The following is a 20369-nucleotide window of genomic DNA, read 5'->3' as shown; positions in this document are numbered from 1 at the left end:
ACAATGTTAACGCAAACAAAAACTAGTCAGTCATTGAAAAAAAAATTTGAAAAAACTTTGCAGTTTCCATCAAACAAATGAAGCTCAAAAAATAATAAGCTTAAAATCTATCGCGAGAGTCAGTCTTATTGTAGATATGATGACAAAGAGAGAAAACTCGAATAGAAGTGCATTTTGAAACAATAATAACGCACTAGATTTTGATAAATATGACTCGTTTAAAATTTATTTTGGAATCTATTTAGTCTATTTACCAGGCCACACTTCAGTACCGTGCGCCCAGCAATCATCAAAAATTCTCAACTTAACAACATCGAATACTGTTGCTATGGGCCTGTTGGTCTTCAAAAGTTTCGAAATCGCCTCCGAATAAAATTCAACAGGTAATAATTTTACAGACATTTCTTGAGCTTCGAATTTTTGATAGGCTTAGGAAGTCTTATAATAGATCTTTATGTCTATGGATCTACTGTTAATCTAGTCATAATTATGTCGAATGTTTCGCACTTTGTCATTATTACTCTGTCTGTCTTAGTTATCTTATATTTCCTACGTTATTCAGTTCAATTCTATACTTAATGTAGATTATGTTACGTTTTGATGTCAGTTCATTGTCTCTATTGCTAAAGGTCACCTCCTCTCAGACGAGTATCCTAGTTCAAGCGTATAAGTAAGCACCGCTTAAGAGTTAAGCAAACGTGAAAAAATGCAGAATGTCTTGATGATATTTTCTACTGGTTAATTCCTACCTAGCTATGTTTAAGCGTGGCTACGACTCATCATCATCAGGGATCGCCTCAGAAAAGTATTGCCGCATAGCAGAGATCATCATCACTGATGAAAAGGACCTCTACCTGTCTGCATCACTATTCAAGGCTCCAAGATACGATGTCCGTTGAATCACATGCACATGCGTAAAATCAGTGCATCAATGCCAGATTATATGTGACGCGGCATTAAACAAAAACAGTCAACATGTGATATCACCACGACAGGATATGTCTTTGGTTGCCATATCAGTGCTAATGGCGTAAGCCCACCCATCGCGGCAAGATAACCTATCCGAGGGGAGGGAGAAATAATGTAAGAAAAATGCTTGAAAATATCATTTCAAGACCAAAGTCTCAAAACTACCCATACGCTGCTGCAAACAAAGACCCAAACGACGACCCGACGAATCCAACAGCTCTCCCATGCAAACCAACACCATCAACACGCACGCGAGGGTCTCTGCTACCTGTTGACAGTGCTGGTCCGCGCGAGAGCGCCACCAGACTCCCGAAATCGACACTCGAGCTCGAGTCCCCGCCCACAAAGACAAGTCACTGTTCAAACGAATGTTGCCTTAATTGACTCCCCCAACCCGGGCACAGATTCTTCCCGAAGGATACTCAATATAAGTTCCACCGGGAAGCCAAGCACCAGAGATTAAGGAAAATCAGATAATCCAGCATCAGGCGTCTCGCGTCTGTTATTTAAGCAGAGAAGATGTTATAGGTGATATTCTCAATACGGCCGTTCAGAATGGTTCAGCGGATGCAAATTATGGATCATTATTAGGTCTTGTAATTTTGAACAAAACATTCTGAATACACGCGATAAACTATGAATATTATTATATCGGAGTTTTCAATTAGGATCGCGAATCAAGTAAAAAAACTGATAAGTATAAGTTTGTAATTACTACCGACATTGTATTTGTGATCAAAACTGACATTGTGTTTTTAGTTAAAACTCAAGTATACTAAATACGTAACGGAATAAAGTAGTGTTATTAAAAAAATTATAATAATTTACATTATAAATTCTGATTAATATCAAGATACTGATCCAACATCACATCTTCAAGGGCTCCTCACAAGCTACACATTTCATTCAGGCACTTTAGAACGTCCATGTAGTAACTTGTTCACACTTGAAATCTGCCTCGACCAAGTTGGCAGAACGCGTCCTTACCCTTTCTGAACCAAAGGGCAGGGAACATTTGAAAAAGGCGTAACAGCCAAAATTGATTCCTTTTGATTCCTCGTTTGCATATACATATAGCTATATATGTGGACGAAGAATGAAAAGGAATAAAATTTGGCTGTTACGCCCTTTTCAAATGTTGGTCTAGATATATTTTTATCATAATAACTGAAATGTTGACATGCAGTGCAGATTTCAGAGTCAGTGACGATGAACCTTTTCATAATGTATCGTTAAGGTGTATTCAATTGCAATAAAAATGATTAGTTTCTAAATAGAAATAAAAATAAAATCTGAAAACTTCCAAGCTCATTTTCTCAGCTTGATCAAAATGTTACATACGCCGATTTGAAAAAGTTCCCGAGATTTCATAAGTTATAACGTGTTTTGATGGGTCCAGATGTTGGCGTGAGCAAGCCTTATAACAATTGCAATCGAAGTTCAAAAACTTGAGCGAATAGATTCAACTTGCTGTAGTGTATCAAAGAGAGGGATTGGATAATGAAGACAATCCTTTCTCTGCATTAACCCCCGTATGATCAATGGACTAGATATGTGCAATACTTATACAAAGTAACAAATTTTCTAGGGGGGGCTAGCCAGATCCTAGGTGGGGCTATAGCCCCTCCTAGCTCCCTGTAGTTACGCCAGCTAACAGTTTATTCATGCTAACAAAATGATTTGTAATTTAGGAACTATTCTTTGTGTTATATTCAACACATGGGACTTGCGATTGATTTGTTTTTCTAATATTCAATTCACGAAGGCAAGCTTATTGGGACTCTGAAGTTTAAACAATCAGTATCAATCGCCAGCACAAGATAGAAGCGTTATGCTACATCAAATTAACATCGATTCTCCGTTGTTTGCGCTGGTCAGGAGATGAACAAAGAAAATTTATGCATGAACTGTGAACAAGCTCTGATGGCAAGTATAAACAAACATCCATGGATGCACGACTCCGGGTAACCAAGTTAAAATTTTCATATTTTCAACAATTTTTAATAATTTTTACGACTTTTGCTATTTTGGAAATGAAAACTTTGATCGTTGTTATTCACTGGATGTTCTGAATTATTCGCAAAAATGTAAATCCGACTATTGGTAACCACTAAACTCGATACTCAAAAAACAGATATTTTACCGTTTCCAATCCGCCCGCTATTGTCGAAATCACTTGAATATTGTCATATCAATTTCTGGATAGATACCTACTTTTGTAATTCCATTCCTTTTCGTTGCTCACCCAGTTCTTGTGTCGGGCGGAACCAGAAACGGCTCCCCGGCGAGACAGGAACGTCGCGCAGGCCTAAAAAGTCACCGACACTGTTGGAAAAATAAGTACCTTGTTGGGGACTTTTTTTTATTGCATCTCACTCCCTTTTTCCTTTGTTATCAGTAAATGAATAGCAAAACTGCCCAGCAGCGGTACCGTCATCAGGGGTAACAATATGGGCCTAGGGGGTGAGATTGTATCATCGCGCATATTGATTAACTGGACTACGACAACGAAATCATTGAAAAAAGGTCTCTTATTATTGCTTTTTCTTTTCCTTGGATGCATTACATGGTTGAGGATAAGTGCCTAATAATAAATAAGTGAGTTTTTTTGCGCACCTACATACACCCACATACACCAGTTCGTCGAGCTGAGTCAATTGGTATATGACACTAAGGGTCTCCAGATCCGGAGTTTGTTTTTGGAGCAAACATTTAGCTTTTACGTATACTTATTAGTATACGAGAAAGGCAAAAACTGAAATTACTTCTCGTTTCAAATTAATTTTAATAAAATACTACGATTCAATTGTATGCTATTACTATTATTATCAGTCACATCATCATTCAAAACTAAGATTAGTCACACGCCATCAGTTGAAAAACAAATAAAGTCGGAAAGACTCAATAAAAATCGTCATCACGTGAGCCAACCTATTTAATAATTTCCGCTCGTTCAAACGGCAATAAAGCATGATCAAATGAAGCTCATAGTTGATTATGCAGCAGGTAAATTAATATTTTTCATGCGTAACGGGTTCATAATTTGCGTTGGTTTGAACATCGTTCAAATTAAAAATAGTTCAAAATAGTGCATATGGAATCGAGAAAAGAAAAATAGAACATCGTGAAATGGAATGCAGAATCTAAACAAACCAGCAAAGAGAGCAGCCAGAAATCAGTTTTTCTGATGGTCATAGAGTAATCAGAAGTTCAAATTAAAAATGAACCCCGTTAAATTGAATGTGGTACCGTTCAAATTATCGGGGGTCCACGGTATATCATCCGTAAGCACACAATTCCTTTAATAGCTTTCAGACATACATATGTCTGGTAAGTTATTAATGACCTACTATTTTACAGGGCCGAAATAGTTGATGACAATGCTCCTCTCCACGCTATTCCTTAAAATAAAACTGAATGCCCAAAACAGTTCAACACCACATCCATCCTTGTCTGGTAGGTCAGCACTCTACCAACACGAATGAATTAGTCTGTCCACGATTCTACTCGCAACAACAAATATCTACCCAATATCGAATCATGAATTCGTTCGGCAAAATCTTTTGATCACCCTCAACCTCAACCAGGCGACAACCGTTGTTGTTGCATTGCATTTGCCACAGAGCAGATAAACTTCTGCATCGTCTTTTCCGGGCGCTTGCTCTTTGTTTCAGCGCAATGCTATCGGCTGGCGCTCGAACAAGGAACCGCAAGAGAACAATGAATGGTGCATTTCCTTCCAAACCTGGAGTCCGACCTTCCTCCAATGGCAACGCTGATCTTGCCGCCCACCCCACGAAGAGTTCAAGTGCAGCCATTCACCTTCGGTTTTAGTCTGCTGCATGTTTACATGCAGGCAGGTGCATTAGACTGATCCAGTTTAAATTGAAGACGTTTTTTTATCTTTATCAAGGAGACTTTCAGCCCTAGGCTGGCTCGTTTCCGGAAATTGAAGACGTTTTTTTTCGTTCTATGACAAAATTTTTTTTTTAATTTTGGATGGGCAATTCTAATTATTTGGAGCAATAAGCATCGTATGCATATACATATTTGCTTTCTAGACGTTATTAGAGCAGCATTTTTGGATTTAATGTGAATGGCCATCCCAATGATGTTTGGGAAACATCTTCATACAGATCTTTACTGCCGCTAACTGCAAGTCAGTCCACTCTGTATATGGACGCCATAGACAGATGGGAGTGACTTGCGGTTACCGGCAGTTTAGATCTCGTACATTCGATAAGATCCGACATTTTCAAAAAATGTTTTTTTCTACCATCAGAAGGTATGTTGTTAAAATGAATTCTGTAGAATATCAACCAGAGTACCAAGTTAATCTTTTTTCAGTTTTAGCGGATCAGTCTAAAGTGCATACAGCGAATCACTTCACACTTCGTAGACAATGTTCTTTGCTCTGGATTGCATTCGAAGTTGTAGTGCTGAAAGGTGGCACATACAACCTCACTAAACGTGAGGGGAAAGTCTATCCATGCTGTGAGTACATGCAGTCGAGTAATCATATTACATGTTTGCCAACTCTTGAACTGACCAGACATCTTCCGTTCGTATGATTTCACCGCAAATATCATTGTGGTCAATGATGATTGGCGATCCATGCCACATTGCAATGCTGAATGCATTTTTTAACTGTCTGACGCGGATTTATCGTCATCATGATGACTTGCGTTTTTTAACTAAAGAATTGATGGAATTTTAATTTGTTTTGCGAACGTTGATTTTTATTGGTTTACGTCTCTCTGTCCAATGTCGTTCGGGCTATTTAGTATAAGCTCGTTTGACATAATAATCCATTGGTTCAACGATTTTTTGAGTTATGGTTATTCGACATAATAACTGGTTTTAGTGCTCATTTTAATAAAATTGTGAAAACAGTTTTCTTGTAGTGAAAAAGTGCTCGCAAAATTTTCTAAGAAGAATTTATAAGGGAATAATGTGCATGAATACATTACAACAATGGCAACATAAACAAGTTATGATAAACAATATAAAAGGTATTAGAAATATGATCGTTTTTATCCTTTTCTGGGGAAATTAGATCTTCACGGGAAATTGAAATTAAACTTTTAAATTGAAGAGAAATAATTAAGACATATATTTAAGAAAATTATTTTGAGCTTTTTAGTGGAATTTAATTTGTACCTTGACAGATACGTATTTCGACCTCAACAGTAAGGTCGTCTTCAGTGTCTCTTACTCGTACTTGACTCGCGTCGAGTCAAGTACGAGACACTGAAGACGACCTTATTGTTGAGGTCGAAATACGTATCTGTCAAGGTACAAATTAAGTGGTGGAATTGAATGGGATTGTACAAACTCGTCTTATGACAAGTTCAGAAATTTATGATTTTGGGGAAGATTTCTTAATTGACCAATTGAATTTTTCGTCATTGCAAGAAAAATGTCACTTGTCATAAGACGAGTTTGTACAATCCCATTGAATTCCACCACTTAATTGTATCTTGACAGATACGTATTTCGACCTCAACAGTAAGGCCATCTTCAGTGTCTCGTACTTGACTCGACTTGTCGAGTCGAGTCAAGTACGAGACACTGAAGACGGCCTTATTGTTAAGGCGAAATACGTATCTGTCAAGATACAATTAAGTGGTGGAATTCAATGGGATTGTACAAATTCGTCTTATGACAAGTGAAGACATTCCTCTAAAAAGCTCAAAATAATTTTCTTAAGAAAAATGTATTGTAACCAATGAAACAGCTCTCACTTCAACACATATGGAACATGCTCTTTCAAGTTTCGAAGGTATACTGATTCAATTATTCACGCCCAAGAAATAATAATAAGGTACACCGGGGCAAGTTGAAACGGTTTTTTCAAAGTTGAAATTCAAATTACTGTAAAAAAATCACCCTTTAATATATTTTGAATTCGTTTGCGGTGTTTGGTGGTTCGGGCCAAGTATTATACATAAAAAATAAGCAACCTTATCAAACTTTTTTATAAATATTTTTTATATGTAAATTATTATTTTATATCCATCGTTTCAACTTGCCCCGCGAATCGGTGATGCTTGATTTGTCCAATCTCCACATGTGCTTTACTGTTGTATATCCACAGTTAAGCGAGTGCACATTGTTTATTAAACGAGAGGATCGCACTCCATGCCCCCCAACAACTGGTTGGGCGGGATGGTATAGAATGCGAATCAATTGCACTCTGCTGTGCCAAAGGCTTGCTTGGCTAAAGCATTTGATGAGGTCATTCGGTCATTTCCTATCTGAATTACAGCTTCCGTTTCAACTTACCCCGCATTTTAACTTGCCCCGGTGTACCTTATAAAAAATCATAAGAAACTTGAATCGTACGTTTAAGGTTCAGAACCACACTGCTGCGTAATGGATGACGAGATACATGTGAGGGCGTGTATAGAAACGTGTATGTGACTGTCAAGGATAAGTATGATGTTCCCGAGAGCCTCCGGACACAGAAGATGTCGAAGTTCGCCAAGAAGATATTAATTTGACAAAATTGGCTTCTGAAACCTCTCCTAAAGGCTCGAGACGGTCCGACGAACTTCTGGCCGGATTTGACATGTACATAATTAAATCCCTAACTTGATTTTTTCCAACAATCAGTTCAGCCTGGGAAAACGGGCACCGAGTTTTTTGTTTAAATAATTGCTTGAAAAGTTGCTTCCGTTTCATACAGTTTAGCCTCACATTACGGACTAACAGACATAACACTTGAGAAATCTCCATCGTACATGGATTTACTGGTCAATTTGAATAATCATTAGTTGACCAATCAATCACTCGTGACGCACGAATTGGTTTTGCTCCAGTTTGACGTTTGCTCACTACCTCTATCTGGTTCGTGATTTGCCTAATTCGTTGAAACCAACAGATGTCGTTTGTGTGTTTGTGCAACTATGAATTAGATGAGTAAATGTTTGTCTATTTGTCTGTGCTCAAATGAGGGGAATTCAAGTCTTTCAATCATCTGTAGGGTAAAGTTGATTTTGTTATACTTCTGAGACTGCTATTGATAGCGAATGCAGGTCTATTGAGGGATGGGTAAGAAAATGTTGTCGTGATACTCGTTTTGATGTTAGCAGATGAGTCATCTGCACTTCCACGAGACATCACTGGGATGTTGGATATATGAGGTAGGATGTATAGCGAGGTTCGTTTTGGTAAACGATACGCTGGGTGTAACGTGCAGTTAGTTTGACCGCACAGAGCAGAACAAAATATCGCGGATCTCGAGATCGTTCTGGCTTTCCATACACTTTCGATCGCGCTCTAATTAACTTTCTTTTTGACCGCACAAAGCAGAACAAAATCCGCAGATCTCGATATCATTCTGCGCTTCCAAAACACGTTCAATCGCACTATTTTTTTTCGACCGCGCAATGCACGTTGGAGTACGTAGTTTGAAATCGTGGCCAAAACTATTTCAATCATTTGTCGTCTTTAAATGCATACTATAAGCAGTAAATCATATTATTTTTTGTTTTTGTGCTCTTTGTATTGATGTATCAGTGATATATGACCACTGGCCAGGTCAGTTACTGTTATTTGATAGAGCATCACTTGGCACAAGAACGCTGCCTTTAAGAACTACAGCGTGCTTGCGACGAGTGGTGCCCACCTCTGACTCCGCCAATGAGTATGATTTTTATGTTAATCTTCATTCTTTAATTATTACTTACTAAATTTTCCGAAAAGATGTACTTTGTTTGTTCACTTCGACTATATAAATTTGTCATCGGATAATGTTAAAGTTCCTGGATAATGCATTGATATTACAATCACTGGAGCAGATCAAATAAATTCGAAGTGCAAATCAATCGCTTAACAACTTTTTACATCCGAAAAATGCGTATGCTTTTTATGGATCGTTCATCAAAGTCTAACTCTTCTTTGGAAACAATCATTTACGTGAACTTAGTCGCTAGATAAAAAAATAAAAAAATCTAACTTTTTTAACAAACTTCACTATATTTAAATAAAAACAAGTCACGATTGCGAGAGGATGCGTGAAATGTTTTTCATGGAGCTTATTAAGGAAACTTCAATCTTTCCAACGCTGACAAATTTGTTGCTTGGTCGTGTTTGGAACCTAATCACAATTTATTTTGTAAATCATATTTTTGTAGAAAAGGTAGAAACAAGCTACCAATTAATATCATCATTAAGGACAACCTGTAAACAGTTTTAGATCGAATCATGCTTGAAAACGTTTTACATACCCTCATTATAGGTACCTATATTGATTTTCATCTTGAAAATCATTAAAAATCCAGAAAAAAACCAAAAAGCATAACATTTTTTAATGGACAATTGCGATAAAATTTGTATGTGAATTAAGGTGAAGTTTTGGCAGCCAGCATTGCTTACAATTAATCAAGATTGTTTCAAAATTCCAATGGCAAGTTAGTATTACTATTTGAGAGTACAAAAACGAAAAATAATATGGGAATATCTAAAAATTTTGTTTTTGACTTTTGGCCAGGATTTGGGCTGAAATACTACTCAGTGCAACGTAGCAATGCAAAATAAGGCGGTTCTCGAGAACGTTCTGCGCTTCAATACACTTTTGATCGTGCACTAATCAATTTTCTTTTCGACGGCACAAAGCAGAACAAAATAATCCGGATCTCGAGATCGTTCTTCGCTTCCAAAACCAGTTCCATTACGCACGATTTTTTTTCGACCGTTCGAAGTAGAATAAAATACCGCGAATCTCGAGATCGTTCTGCACTACCAAAACACGTTCAATCGCGCACTTTTTTTACGACCACGCGAAGCAGAACATAATCCCGCGGATCTCGAGATCGTTCTTCGCTTCCAAAAACACGTTCAATCACGCAGTTTTTTTTTCTCGACCGCGCGAAGCAGAACAAAAGAATGCTGAACTCGATATTGTCCTGCACTTCCATACACGTTCGATCGCGCACTCCACATTTATTGACCTTGTCACAAGGTGTAAGTGATTTTAATTTGAAAGAATAATGTGATAAAAACATACTAATTTTAAATTTTACGTGATGAAAAAAAGCTACCTTGTCCGTTTGCCATGTTTACTTATATGGAGATGAGTGTTTGACTGTGATATCTGTAATTTTTGTTGGTATATTCGGCTGTGCAGTCTAGAACTCTGTCAGAACGATGATTTTATGTTGGTCCCTACGTTTCGGCACTGATTAACACTGATAACGACGAACAAAACTCATGAAGATGGTACTAATCAATGTTTTACTTACGGATACCAGTAAGATTTTTTCTCTCGCCATGAGTCTTATCGTCTTCAGGATGTAGATGATCTCCCTTCTTTACACCTTTGCATATCGACGTCAGTCATCCATTTGAACTTGAATTTACAGTTCCACTTGATTTTGGCTTAATTACAACACAGGAAGCTTCTTAAATCCAACTTACAGCTTTTGATCCAATCAATCAAATGTACAATCACCACTACATCTAAAAACTTCATGCGACCTTAGAATTTCTTCTCAGAAAAAATGGCGGCGACAAAGTTCAAAATTCTACGAAGGAATTTTTTTATAGGAGCAGAAAAACAGTAGAAGCATAAGCTCTGGAATGCTAGTGGCGCTGTAGTCATAAATTGTATTTTCCTGAAATAAGGATTAATAAGCGAAACTTGGCTTTTTATTAGGCGTCATGTTGTAGGGAATGTTTTGTTTTATCACCTACGTAAGTTTGACACTTCTAGTACCAGTACTTTGGCTGCTAGGTCGCGGCGAACTAGATGTTGGTCACGCAAAATGGAGCGACATATACTTTTAATCAACTAGAAAAACACAGGACGAGAAAAATTTCACGTCGCCTTCCGTACAAAGCACACTTAGATCCTCACTTCTGAGACTGCTATTGATAGCGAAGACTTACGATAGAACATATAACACGCTACGTAAAAGTGATCTACCCAGCGATACAAGAACGCCATGAATGATAGTTAATGGAATGTTTTTTTATCACCAAATGTGCTGCTTGGCTTTTGTACATTTCTTTATTATATTTTCGTTATTTTTTTAATGTTCTATGGACATTTCCTAATTTTCAGCATTGAGCGTTCTTTTATTTTAGTCATGTTTTTAAGACGGAGACAGAATCACCGTCTTCGACCAGAGGTTGCACAGACTGAATACTTAACATTTATGTAGCATGAGTACAGGACTATCACACAACACCAAGTAGACCAGTAGCCTTACGAAAAGTTTTCTTCTCACCGGGGCGGGAATCGAACCCACACTCAACAGCACAAGCGTCTATACAGTTGACATGCAAACAGCACGGCCACGAACCCCACGTCCTGTTTGTGGGGAACAGAATGTACATCACAAAACATACGATTTGTGTTGTTACATTTTCGATAAAGAGATTTCATAGTACAGTCGACTCTCTACATCTTGATGTTCTATATCTCGATATCTCTCCCTATGTCGATGGTTTCCTCAGTCCCTTCAATCTACATACATTTGGGATTTCTACATCTCGATAACCTTCTCTGATCATATTTTGTTCAGGAATCTCTCTCCTTATGCCGATATGTTCAAATTTTTAGGCTACTAGACCAGCTTTGGACAATAACAAACAGCAAACGACATTTGTTTTGTTGTCGTTTTTCATAGCAACGAGCTTTTTTTGATCCAGTACCTATTTCAATTTTCCTTCCATTCCTCAATCTCTCCCTATCTCGATGGTCCCTTCAATATCGAGAAGAGGCGACTGTAAAAATAATTAAATAAACTAAAACATTTTCAATTGACAATAATAAACAATGATAGCAAATTTGAAATCCAATTATAGTACACCCAAAAAAATCTGCACGTTGTTTCCACCTGAAAAAGTACGTAGATTTGATCCACCTGAAATTCACGTAACTTTTACCTGATTTTTCGATAGAATTTTCATTCTACGTGAAAATCAGGTAAGTTCTACCTGAGTTTTGGATAGAATTCACCGGACACGTAAGTTTCACCTGAATTTTCTGAAGCATTTGCAGCTATACGTGTGCACGTAAAATGTACCTGAAAATTCAGGTGGAAACAACGTTTAGATTATTTGTAGTGTAGGTACCTATGTGGAATGACAGCACACTACGAAGCAGATGAGAAATATTTGAAATTCAATCTCAGTAGGCAATTTAGGGTGCGAATGTAATGTATGGGAAAAAAATGTCATCGAAATTTGAGCTCAATCGGACATATTTTAGGGGTTTTCACTAGCAAATTTCCTGCGGAAGAGTGAATCGAGCGAAAATTCGTTCGGCTGCGACAATGTTTTATTGTTTTATTGATCCATATTTATGGTTCTTTATGACGTCCAAGGGACTGGTTTAGGTAATGATTGCAACATAAACTCAATATGGACTTGGTTAGATATGCTTTATTCCCCACTTAGACGAACAAGCCTTCCTTGACGATTCACATCGAAAATTTCCAACCAGCCTATTTCTAGATTAAATTATCGAAGACTGATTTCATTTCCTCATTGAAGTATGCCACGGTGTGTTAGTTCTCCCTCTGTTGAGATGTATGACTGGTTACTTTGTTGGTTACAATTTAATTATTTGTATTCCATTAGGGCCTTCCACAACATGACGTTTGGTTCAAATCTTATTTCGGTTTAGGAAATTTCCTTACGTAGTACGTCTTTCATAGTATGTGGCTGCAAAAATGGAAACCTAGCTTAGAAACATCGCAGGGCAAGCACAAAACGAATACTGTGCCGCGAAGAAGCAATGTGCGATTGGAAATTTAATACAAATTAAGCAGACAGATATTTTCTTCCCGTTGATGGATGAGCTGTGGAAACACTTATGTAAATATGTTAACATCTCAAAAGCCACATTTTTTTTAGCGCAGCTCAACTCCATTAGGTCAGTAAATTCTATGGATCCTGTTGCTTCTCCTCGCAGGAATGTTCTAGTAAGCAATCAACAAAGGTTTATAACGCATGACATGCAACAATCATAAAGTCGACTGCAAATGATTGAATACAAATACATAAATACCTACTACCTTCTACAGGCAAAACACTTATTTTTTGCAAGAACTCTGGAACCATTCCAAATAATGATTTATTGAGCAATCTACAATCGACCAACAGACGACTACAAATAGGTTAGCCCACTCTGACTAAGGATTTATCATGACAACAGCCATCATGTACGGCTATTCAGCAAAAGCCCGATCAGAAATGGCCAATCTGTTGAGTGTTTTGACTTCCTGTGTGGACCGGTAATATCTGCTATCGGTAATTTGATAGGAAACTCTACAGAAAAGCGACAAACATCAAACTAAGAACCAGACCTCCGAAAACGATGGAAGGAAGAAAATTAATGTGCGCAATTTTTGCGGCGAATGGAAGGTTTTCCCCAAACAGATCTACTAGATACAGATATAGATAACATTCCATTTATCAATTCCATCCCATGACGCTCCGGAAGAACTCAACGTTTCTGCTGTCACGTACTTGACAGTTTTATTTAGAGTTACTAATTGCATATTAGCTACTAGCCTTTGATGTTGAGAAATACAACTTCCATTCATCGCGAGAACTGGCACTAGTTGGAAACGCGTTCGGCATCTCAGATTGATGCAAACAAGCACTAATTATGAGCCGGACGTTGGTTTATTACCTGTTTACTGGATTACTCACGTCAGATGAAGAATATTCAGAGATCGCGATAATTAAACGAATGATAATAAGATGTGCCCCACTCAATTCAAAACTATCGTTCCGTGCCAAATTCGGCACACTCAGATGTGATAATTGAAAAAGTAAATATTGATCATATGTTTTTGTTTCTTCTCTCAATTTCAGGTAAATATATAAACCGATAGGAACGCATTTACAGGAAGAATTGATTATTTCAAATCGAAGCGTAGTGAAGTTAAGTCGTGATTTCAATGGTATATTGGTACTATTTGTTTGGTTATTTACCAATGTTGTTTAAAAGATATTCAAAGGTATACAAGCGTTACTGGCATGGGTAAGTACAGATCTGATCCGTAGAATATTAACAATATCGACAAAATTGCTGTCGGGCACAGGACATGGAGAATCATGGTTTCAAAAGTGTTCACACCAAACGAATGGATATATTGAAACTACAATGCGTTATCATTCAGTGGTGAGAATGCCTTACTCGTCCAATAATTATGTTCATGGCAAGATTTTTTACCGAACGTCAAAACTGTGTCGCAAATAACAATGCTATGTTTGAAAAAGTGTTTCTAAAAAATTTAACTGGCATTCTAAGCAAATATCCTGAAAATAATCTGTAATCCAATTTTTCAATTGAATCCATTCGTGATCAAACTTGATGCTTTCAAATGTCGCACAGCACTGCCAAGCCTCTGAGTTCCGCTGGCCCTTTAGAGGGTTGAACTCCAAGCCGGAATCATCATCATGTGTCTGAGGTTGATCACTTAATTGAATAACTGGAAGATCCCGCATCAAATCAACGGCACGAGATCTACTCGACAGCACGAGATCAGCCATAATCTCCTCTGCCCAATTAATCACGCATGCAACAGTGCATTGCATTGATAAGTCGGCTCAGTTCCGGTCAGACCTCGGTTCACAGCCATTCAATTGGCGCCCACCATATCTCTCGATGAGTATTGTGTCGGCCGTTGCCAACATCCGTACGTATATTGAATATTACAATATGCAACACGTCATTTAATGCAGAGGTCGCGTTCACATGTAGATTACAGATCAAACCTAATGGCACAAATAACCAGAGAAGCCGGTGATAGTTAGTGAGATTTTTTCTCTATTAGCAACGGAAGAGGCTACACATCTAATGATGTGATGTTGCATTGCATTGGGGCGAGCGATCGTGGCTCTTCGCAGAACTTTTAGCTAACCATCGGTGATCAGTTGATATTCACTCGTGGGCCAGTCCGGAATGTGGATGGTTCGTTGAAAGCTTCGTGCGGGAATCGCGTTTTCGATGTTCGTTCCGGTCGTTTGTTATTCATAAGCATATTTTAATCATGATATGAAGATATTATTTTTGATAGTGCATTTGATTGAATATTCTTATTATTTTATATGTATAGTGAATAAGATTCAGAAAAAAAAACTCTTAAGGACCGATGTCCACGTAGCGGTTTTTTAAGCTGCGTTAACGCCGCGTCCACGCAAGGTACCCAGCATCAAATAGAGTAATGCACACGTATACGTGTGTATGACTACATTTGATGCTGGGTACCTTGCGTAGACGCGGCAGATTGAAAAAACCGCTACATGGGCATCGGCCCTAAGATAGGCTAGTTGAAAAACTTCATATAATTTGTTCCATTAATCTTCTAAATTAACACTGACCTGTTGTTCTCTATATATGGATTCAAGTATAGTCAATATAATCTCACAATTACCCAAGTAACCAAAAAGCACTATATTCCGCCAAATCGGCCATATAGTGCTACTATAGTGGCCCTGTATGGCGGTTTGGCGTAATATAGTGCTAATGGTTACTTGGGTAGTTCAGTTTGAGTAAATTCAACTTTTCGGTATTACAACCTACCCAGAATTTTATTTTAAACACCTGCATTCATAGTAACAATTGAATCTAATAGACTTCTACTAGGTTCAATAGGAATTCTCATTTTCCCATAAGGACCTCAGATTTGTCCTAAAAAATCTCTTAAAGTAATCTGAGTCTAGAGATTTGTTAAGGGATGGAACATGGGAACTTATTTCAAAAATGTATAAATTAATACGTATGCGTCTTGCATAATTTTAATTCATCTAACAATGACAATAATTGTCAAATTGTATGCAGAAAGTATTTTCCAATAATTTGTGTGATGGTATCGCCCTGTAGAAAATGTGGAATATTTCTAAGTGGAAACATGCTCGACTCATAGCTATATCAATCACCATTCAAATATTGATCACCTTTCAAATATTTTCTTGACTTCCCTGGGCATTGAAGTATCATCATGTTAGCCTCATGACATACGAAAGCAAAAATGATAACTTGGCTCTGAAACCTTGTAGTTAAAAACTGTGGAAGTGCTTAGAGAACACTAAGCTGCGAGGCGGCAATGTCCCAGTGAGAGATGTAATGCCCATAAGAAGAAGAAAGAATATTCAAATATTGAGCAACGGCATTAAAACCGTCATCAAGTAAGCATATGTTACCAATAGGTGAACTATCTATATTTGTACTGCAACAATAATAACCACCTAATAAAATTGGACTTGAGCCGCGTTTATTAAGCCTAGAGCTAGATCAATGCATGTGTGTTTTACATTCCACTTGACGTATTCGGACTACTTGCCGTGCATTGCACCACAATAAAGCGTTCGCAACTAAACCAGTTGGACAGCTATCAAAGATTGGAAGTGGGAGTTTATTTATATATGTACACCTGCCTGATAGTGTTCGATCTTTATTCAAGGAATGCACAAGTCAAATTGATAAGCACCGAGCAAAGAACTAATTCAGTGTTGTAAATAGGACTTGTGGGCTAATACTTGATTCTTTCTTGAATTAGAAAAGGATGATAATTGTGCGTTATAGCACACGCTACTTGAACCAAATCCGGTAAAGTCCCACTGTAAAGTGGATATCGAAATCTAACGAATTGATGTTATAGAGAGAACGACTGTATCGGAAGTATGCTATTCGACACACCTAAAAATAGTCAAACTATTATCAATTTCAGAATAACGCGAAGAATTTTGGCAAAACAATATTCATCACAATAGATTTAGAGCTTGTACCGGTAATGAAACCCCTACCGGGAATACCGATATCTACCCTATTGTCTATTTTGCACTATCGCGTTAGACTTCTTATTCGATGAGGGTATTCAGTTTACTACCAAGTAGAGGTGCCTCCCGAACGCGCGCATTAATCCCCCAACAGAAAGACTGACTCGAGTGTTTCTGTAAACAACTACAACTCCTGGTGGGTTGTGATGAAAACTCTTCTGACTAATGAAACTGCCACAAGGCTTGTTTCCTTATCAGTGAGCATAGTGTTTGCGAATGACTGAATGAATGAGTGACCTAGCAATCATCTGGGTCAGGCCTCGTTGACACCATGTATGTAACTGCGAAGGCCTTAATTTACAAGAGCTAGATTATCTTGCTTAGTTTATTGCCTCTGATGAGATTCATCAAACGAACTGGAAGCGTAAATCGGTCGAAGAAACAGCTGTTGAGGAAATGCTCTACCTCAACAACCAATGCTAACCTACTTGTTGTTTCCTGAAAAAAAAAATGAATTACTAGCGCACGCTCAAAATTCATTTGACGATTTTCCTGTTGTGATAACGAACAACTCCTCGCTTGTTGTCTATTATTCGCTAAGCCAATAACATCGCGTGTAGTCGTAATACATCCAAGTGTTATCTCCTTAACTCTATTAGTTTAACAACTGCTTTCTCTATCGATGAAGACGAAAACCCTCGGTCAACAACAAACATCATCTTTATCAGTAGCTCACCATCAACAAACGGCAATTATTAATGATGATCACCAGCACTGCTTACAGTAGTAACTATAAAACCATCCAACGGAAGGCCGGTATTTAATACCGCACGACACGCCAGCTACGACAACATCAACTAAACAAAGTGAAGTGATAAGTTAGTGATAGTTCAAGTGAATTTCCTATCGCGTATAGCTCAACGTACGCTGCGTCACGCAATGTCAGCTGCTGCAGCAATCTCGATCGGTACATCCGCAACCATGGACGACAAGTACGGAATAATACAGGTTTACTATCTTGTCAAAACTGTTCAATGGTGTAATACAATTTTCTTTTGGGGATCAAGGACACCTTATTATACATATCAACATAATATTATTTTTCGACTGTAAGGGAAATGACGGCTTTGGCAGGTTTTGTTCCATTATTGTCTAACTAAACTAACAAAAATCAATAACCATGCCGGTCACGTTCTTACAGCCAGTTAGCAAAAAGGGAAGAACATTATTAGGTGATTTTCGCTATTTAGAGATCGTGTTTACCTCTGCGTCTCCACAAAAATCACAGGAAGGAACATTCGTTAATGGGATTCACACTGACAAGGGATGTAACCGTCAAAGCTTTATAAACATTAATACGAACACAAATAAAAACGATCAATCACGCCCTCACAATCAAAAGCGCAGTAAATAATTAATTTACCGACCGCACAAATCAGAACGAAACAATACGATTATCCCGCGATCATTCTGCGTTAAATTTTCTAATTAATTTTCTCACCCGCACAAAGCAGAGCCAAACACTTATATTATCGCGCGTTCGTTCTGCGTCCAATAAAAAATGGAAAAATAGTCATTTGGCCGAACAAGTCATTTAGCCGAAAAGGCCGTTTGGTCGACATGGTCGTTTGGCAGAAAAAGTCATTAGAAATGGACATACGGCCGTTAAAGTCGTTTGGCCCGTTTGCCCGCACGGGTTGACATTTTTGGCCTTGTTATTCGTCCATTACGGCACAACAGCATTTTCGGCCGCATGACCTTTTTGACCGCACGACATGCTAGGGCTAATGACGTTTGCGGCCAAGTTACCAGTTCGGCCGTATGCGCTTATGGCTAAATGATATTTTAGACCAGCGGTTCTCAACCTGGGTTACATGTACCCCTGGGGGTACCTTCGCTGGCCGTAAGGGGTACCTCGGACAAAAATGCGTAATGGCGGACATATAACAACTTCAATCAAAATTCATTGATAAAGTTTTGATAATTGTGTATTTTCTATTCCAAAAATATATATTGTACATAATATGTAATGAGATCAATAAATCCCAATTGAATCCTGCCTTCCATAACCAGCACAATGTATGAAGGGCTGCGGAACAAAAGATCAAACTAACAAATCGTCGAATGAACAAAATGATTTTTTTTTTCACTAAAACTCGGTGGCTTCTTTGCAAGAGGATTTGAAGCATCCTTTTAGCCTCTCGGAAGCCTTCTTCCAAGCAGCTCGAAGGTTTCCTTTCAAGAGGCTCGAAAGCTTTCTTTCAAGTGGTTAGGCTGCCTTCTTTCAAGAGGCTCGGAAGCCTCCTTTCAATAGGTTCGGAACCTTCTTTCAAGAGGTTCGGAAGCCTCTTTTCAAAAGGTTCGGAAGCCTCCTTTCAAGAGGTTCGGAAGCCTCCTTTCAAGAGGTTCGGAAGCCTTCATTCAAGAGGTTCGAAAGCCTCCTTTCAAGAGGCTCAGAAGCTTCCTCTCAAGAGGCTCGGAAGCCTCCTCTTAAGAGGCTCGGAAGCGTCCTCTCAAGAGGCTCGGAAGCCTCCTCTCAAGAGGCTCGGAAGCCTTCTCTCAAGAGGCTCGGAAGCCTCCTCTCAAGAGGCTCGGAAGCTTCATCTCAAGAGGCTCGGAAGCCTCCTCTCAAGAGTCTCGGAAGCCTCCTCTCAAGAGGCTCGGAAGCCTCCTCTCAAGAGGCTCGGAAGCCTCCTCTCAAGAGGCCTGGAAGCCTCCTCTCAAGAGGCTCTGGAAGCCTCCTCAAGAGGCTCGGAAGCCTCCTCCTCAAGAGGCCTCAGAAGCCTCCTCTCAAGAGGCTCGGAAGCCTCCTCTCAAGAGGCCCGGAAGCCTCCTCTCAAGAAGCCTGGAAGCCTCCTCTCACGCGCCCTGGAAGCCTCCTTTCAAGCGCCCTGCCAGCCTCCTCTCAAGAGGCCTGGAAGCCTCCTCTTAAGAGGCCTGGAAGCCTCCTCTCAAGAGGCCTGGAAGCCTCCTCTCAAGAGGCCTGGAAGCTTCCTCTCAAGAGGCTCGGAAGCTTCCTCTCAAGAGGCTCGGAAGCCTCCTCTCAAGAGGCTCGGAAGCCTCCTCTCAAGAGGCTCGGAAGCCTCCTCTCAAGAGGCTCGCAAGCCTCCTCTCGAGAGGCTCGGAAGCCTCCTCTCGAGAGGCTCGGAAGCCTCCTCTCCAGAGGCTCAGAAGCCTCCTCTCCAGAGGCTCGGAAACCTCCTCTCCAAAGGCTCGGAAGCCTCCTCTCGAGAGGCTCGGAAGCCTCCTCTCAAGAGGCTCGGAAGCCTCCTCTCAAGAGGCTCGGAAGCTTCATCTCAAGAGGCTCGGAAGCCTCCTCTCAAGAGTCTCGGAAGCCTCCTCTCAAGAGGCTCGGAAGCCTCCTCTCAAGAGGCTCGGAAGCCCCCCCTCAACAGGCCCGGAAGCCCCCTCTCAAGAGGCTCGAAGCCTCCTCTCAAGAGGCCTGGAAGCCTCCTCTCAAGAGGCCTGAAGCCTCCTCTCAAGAGGCTCGGAAGCCTTCTCTCAAGAGGCTCGGAAGCCTCCTTTCAAGAGGCTCGGAAGCCTCCTCTCAAGAGGCTCGGAAGCCTCCTCTTAAGAGGCTCGGAAGCCTCCTCTCAAGAGGCTCGGAAGCTTCCTCTCAAGAGGCTCGGAAGCCTCCTCTCAAGAGGCTCGGAAGCCTC

At 39.5% G+C, this 20369-nt stretch overlaps 1 protein-coding gene across 21 annotated transcripts in view; it reads left to right on the top strand.

Annotated features, from left to right (window-relative positions):
• The window catches only part of LOC134213320 (electroneutral sodium bicarbonate exchanger 1), a 171861-nt gene that overhangs the window by 74387 nt on the left and 77105 nt on the right, over positions 1-20369 (top strand). For 2 of the 21 annotated variants that reach the window (XR_009979435.1, XM_062692288.1), the window contains exon 1: positions 17449-17702. The exons of 6 other annotated variants lie outside the window; for them this stretch is intronic. Coding sequence is in view for 14 of the 15 variants with exons in the window: in XM_062692288.1 (XP_062548272.1) it covers positions 17650-17702 (53 nt within the window). In the remaining variant the exon portion in view is untranslated. Of the gene's footprint in view, positions 1-17445; positions 17703-20369 lie in introns of those variants that run through there. 13 more of the 21 variants (XM_062692284.1, XM_062692289.1, XM_062692285.1 and 10 more) reach the window with 11 other exon arrangements.

The sequence above is a fragment of the Armigeres subalbatus genome, chromosome 2 (genome assembly GCF_024139115.2).
Source record: "Armigeres subalbatus isolate Guangzhou_Male chromosome 2, GZ_Asu_2, whole genome shotgun sequence".
Lineage (NCBI taxonomy): Eukaryota > Metazoa > Arthropoda > Insecta > Diptera > Culicidae > Armigeres > Armigeres subalbatus.
This window is presented reverse-complemented; position numbering and strand designations above follow the sequence as displayed.